This window comes from Morone saxatilis, unplaced genomic scaffold, assembly GCF_004916995.1.
Source record: "Morone saxatilis isolate NCDOM2014 unplaced genomic scaffold, NCSU_SB_2.0 Contig23, whole genome shotgun sequence".
In the NCBI taxonomy this organism is placed as follows: Eukaryota; Metazoa; Chordata; class Actinopteri; family Moronidae; genus Morone; species Morone saxatilis.
In genome coordinates this window covers 21,336,289-21,340,860 of record NW_023339796.1, presented here as the reverse complement: position 1 = coordinate 21,340,860, position 4,572 = coordinate 21,336,289, and the positions used below count along the sequence as shown (strand labels likewise).

The window sequence follows — 4,572 nt, the reverse complement described above, 5'->3', positions numbered from 1 at the left end:
GCGTTCTGTAGAAACTGTGCAGTTCACAACTGCGAAAGTACATATGTCATCAGATCATACTTTCATATAAAGGTAGACATGTTTACAAATAAGAATACCATTAAATCTATCCAAGCATTGCTTTGTAGCAGCTGACCTTCCTCGCCCCACCCAAACCGGTAGTGGGAAGCAGCAGCTATATGCTCCTCCAACCATTGTACATCAAAGCTTCACCCTAACACCTGGCCTGAAGGAGTAAAGCAGGATGAAGGGATGAAAGGTGAACAGCGTGAGCTACTTGAGTCGAGAGATCGCAAAGACGAGAGCGAGAGAGGAGAGAGAGCCGGGTTATTGCTGCAGGTATCGGAGTGGGAGAGCGCAGATCTCACAGTAGATCGATGATGTTTACTCTTCAGGCGCAACCAAACTCTGCTTTCTGCTGCTCTCTCTCCATTTTCAGACAGGGTTTTTCTGCTTTAGAAGTTCTTGTTTTGTCTCAGTCTTGAACTGCTCTTGCTCTTCCTTTTGTCTTTCTGTCTTTGCTCTTTTTTGCTCTTTATATAAACTTCATCATCATCCACGCCGTGTCCATCCTCTTTTCTCTCCTCTGTGTGCCATCAATAGTTTTTCCTATCACAAGATAGAAGAGATATATTTGGAGAGTTTACATTTAAACAAACGTACAGGGCAGAATTAATGTGTCCAGTGTGTACATTTAGGAGGATCTTTGTCAGAAATGTAAGTATAATTTCATGAGCAGGTCCGCCATCTTGAACCACCATGTTTCGGACAAACCAACCACTGGCTCTAGATATGGCCTTGCACCTATTCTACTAGTTTTGCGGCCACTGTAGTTGCCCGTACACACTTGGAAGGCAAGCGGTATTCAGTTCACCACTGGATGCCACTAAATCACACTCATTCTCACACATTCAACAAGCCGTCCAATCTAGACGTCTAAATACGTCATTGCCTTCCAAAACTGACTCATATTTCCAATCTGACAGCCCTAATGCTGAGAGGAAAAGGCTGTTAATATTCCATTATGTTACTGTCAACAAATCTGTTTTGGGCTCCATAGTTTCTCACTACCCTACCCTGTCTATGACTCCCAGGCCCATTGTTTCCTACTGACGACGTGAATCTTTAAAAACAGCTGAAGTGTGTGTGGTAAATTTTTGTAAAGCTCAGTAATTTAGCTGTCACTGTGAACATTACTGAAAAAGGAGGAAAAAGCACATTTGTTGGGGACTATTTTCAGCGGCGGATGAATCCACATTTGCTGCCCTAGTAAGTAAGTATTTCTGGCAGCAGGAAGGTGTATGTAGGGTTGAGTATAAATAAACTACAGTGAGTGTGTTCATGGTGATATAGGAACCTGTCACCCAGTGCAACAGTGTGGCTCACTGATGTTTTTGGATAACAATGGAGCTCTATGGCACAGAGGAAGAAGATATATCAGGCTTTGGATACACACACAATACTTGTTAGTGGCTACTTTCTTTGTTGGGTTGAGGCTACAGTGCATGTGGGATTTGCTGACAATAAAAATAGTGGAATACAGAATATCACCAGACCTACGCTTTAAGGTTAGGTAATGGTTAAAGTAACCAACATTAGTAAAGAACAAAAAAAACAATTCATGCTCTCTGCTCATCCAATCATCCACCTCAACCTCATCCCTAAGAGGTTGTGTTGGGCTATAACATTGTCACATTACTGCTCCTGTTTGTGACAGACAACAGTGATGGTCAGGAAAAGCTAAACTTGCTGTTTTAAGCACAAATGCTGTTGTTTTTCTGGTGAGGACAGTCTGCCTGCATGTTTGGTCATTCTGAGGGATTTGGAAGGATTTGGAACCAGAATCCTAGATTTTGAGAATAAAGTCATAACTGTGAGGGTGGGAAAACCATAACAAAACATATATATGTATATACTGTATATATGTATAATATTTCCCTCATACTATTGATTCATAAAATTGCAACCTTATTCTCAAAGTCTCAGTATTTCCTTTACCAAAAATGGTCCCAATACTCATGCAAAAAAAACAACAAAATAAATAATGAATGGGAAGACCTCATTCCAAATATATGAGGAACAATATGAACATGTTTTCCAGCCATTACTGGGTATATTTGAATTATGTTTAGCTGTGTAAATACAGGGATACTGAGAAGTGGATGTATATCCATAACAAAAGGCATTGTCATTACTTTAAAGATTAGGGTGTACGCATACCTAAAAAATATACTGTAGTATAAACAGTGGGCTGTATAACAGTCTTTAAATGGAGTTTACTTTTTATGAAAAATCTGAAATCAAATATTTGAAAGTGCAAGAAAAAAGTTAAGAGGTACTAAGAGGTATTAGGAGTGAAGTCTTTGTACGTTACAATGCTGTTGAAATATGATATGTGGAAACTTACTGAAAAATTTAACTGTCATTCAATTGATGATAACCGGGTACTTTTGTGTGTGTGTCCGTCTGCAGCTCCAGTCGGACCAGGACTATGGCAATGGCTTAGTCAAGTACGTTCTGTCCGGCGAAGGGGCCGGCACCATATTTGTCATCGATGAGAACAACGGTGACCTGCACGCCACTCGCCGCCTGGATCGCGAGGAGAAGGCTTTTTATATCCTCAAAGCCACGGTGGTCAACAAACGGACCGGTCAGAAGCTGGAGCCAGAGACCGATTTCACCGTCAAACTCCACGACATCAACGACAATGAACCTCATTTCAGCAAAGAGGTTTACACTGGCAGCGTACCCGAGAGGTCTGATATCGGTAAGGACAGCTCTCACTGGATTATTCTAACTCTCATTAAATCTTGCAATTTTTGTCAGTGACAGACATTCAATGTGTATCTCTCAGGTACATCAGTCATGCAGGTGACAGCGACAGATGCCGATGACAGTATGTATGGGAGCAGTGCCAAACTGGTCTACAGCATCAGCCAGGGACACCCGTACTTTTCTGTGGACCCAAACACAGGTATGTTTGACAGAATCTTCCTTTAAATCATTCCCTGTGTTGTAGGCAATTATCCCTAACAGTACGAACAGTAAGACAATAAAAGGCATTCAGATGCAGCAGCAGCTCAGCCCCACATAATGATGCAGACAGACATTAAAACAACTGATGGATAAAGTCCTATGAATGCAAGAACCTTTTAATTCTTTAGAAAACAAAGTATACAAACACACAGGGACAAACCTGTAGGACATGATTTATGCCTTATTACAAACAAAGAAGACATACTGTGCAGTGCTGTTTGATTAAGGTCTAACCAGTCCACATGAGAATGCATCTTTTTCTTTTTTCCTCCCTCGACATTTGAGTAAATTAGCCCAAATAAAAATATTACCTTATAATGTAAATTATTATTCCAGTTACCTCTGCTGTAGAGAGAACTAGGCCTTTATCGTAAACAGGCTTATTTTGCTTATATTACTGATTTACAGAGATTACCTTGACATATAATGTTCATTTCAATAGCACGAATGCCATCAGTACATGTCATGTCATACTCACCACTCTGTTGCTCTCACTTTCTCTTCTTTAAACTCCCGGCCTTGAAGTTTCATATCAAAAGTCTTCCGGCATTATCCCTTTAATGAAAAATCTGCAGCAATTGTCGGGATTTATTTACAGTAGCTTAATTACATTTTTATTTTATTGAAAAAGTAAAAACATTTATTTATTTGTGACACCTATCAGATGGGACCATGTCATAACATTACACGTTATTTTTTATCAAAGAGTTAGCAGTTGAATGCTAACCTCATGTTAACACTACCTCTGGCTGCTTCAAAGTAAAAGCTTAAAAGTGGTTTGCCAGTGAAACATTTGAATGTGAAGTGGCAGCAGGAAGTTTGCATAAAAGCAGACATATTTTGGGAAATGTCAGTGTTCCTTCAAGCTAGCCTTTGTGCTAAGCAAGGCTAAAACATGACGTAGACCTAGCTCTGTAGCAGAATAGACTAATATCAGCCTTTCCATCTGAACCTGGATAAGACATATTCAAAGTTCCCAAAATGTCAAACTGTTCCTTTAACAGTGCATAACCAAAGCATTGGTTGTTCTGCTAAAAAAATTAAACTAATCTCATTTACCCTTGGATTGCTGACTTTAAATTCATGTTTTCTCTTACTGGGTCATTTTTTGGATTTCACTCATCCATATTTATTTTTATCAGATTTAATTGATTGATTGATGATTGTCTGTGAAGGAAATGTTCCACTAGTGTGTGTGTGTACCAACACCAATTTCATTTGGTTAAGCAGAGTAAGTCTAAAACAGATAACATTACATAAAAACACCGCTCAGCTCAACACTTTCCTGATCATACTTAATTTAGGAGAGGAGATGCCAATTCATTACAATAGAGCATAACTTTTCATTCAGGACACAGCCCAGATGTTACAAAAATTAGACAAAATCTCGCCAAAAGTAATGTCTTACCCACCCAATCAAATAAAAATGAGAAGCAATATGCCTGTTATTATTTGTTAAAAGGCAGTTTTTCCTTGCCCCCATCACCAAGTGCTTGCTCATGGTGGTACTGCTGGGTCTCTGTAAATGTTATAAGG

General features: G+C 39.5%; 1 protein-coding gene across 1 annotated transcript in view; it reads left to right on the top strand.

Annotated features, from left to right (window-relative positions):
* LOC118334938 (cadherin-6-like) overlaps nt 1–4,572 on the top strand; it is a 90,353-nt gene that overhangs the window by 46,249 nt on the left and 39,532 nt on the right. The window contains exons 3-4 of the mRNA XM_035671041.1: nt 2,473–2,767; nt 2,855–2,974. Of these exons, the coding sequence (XP_035526934.1) occupies nt 2,473–2,767; nt 2,855–2,974 (415 nt within the window). The remainder of the gene's footprint in view (nt 1–2,472; nt 2,768–2,854; nt 2,975–4,572) is intronic.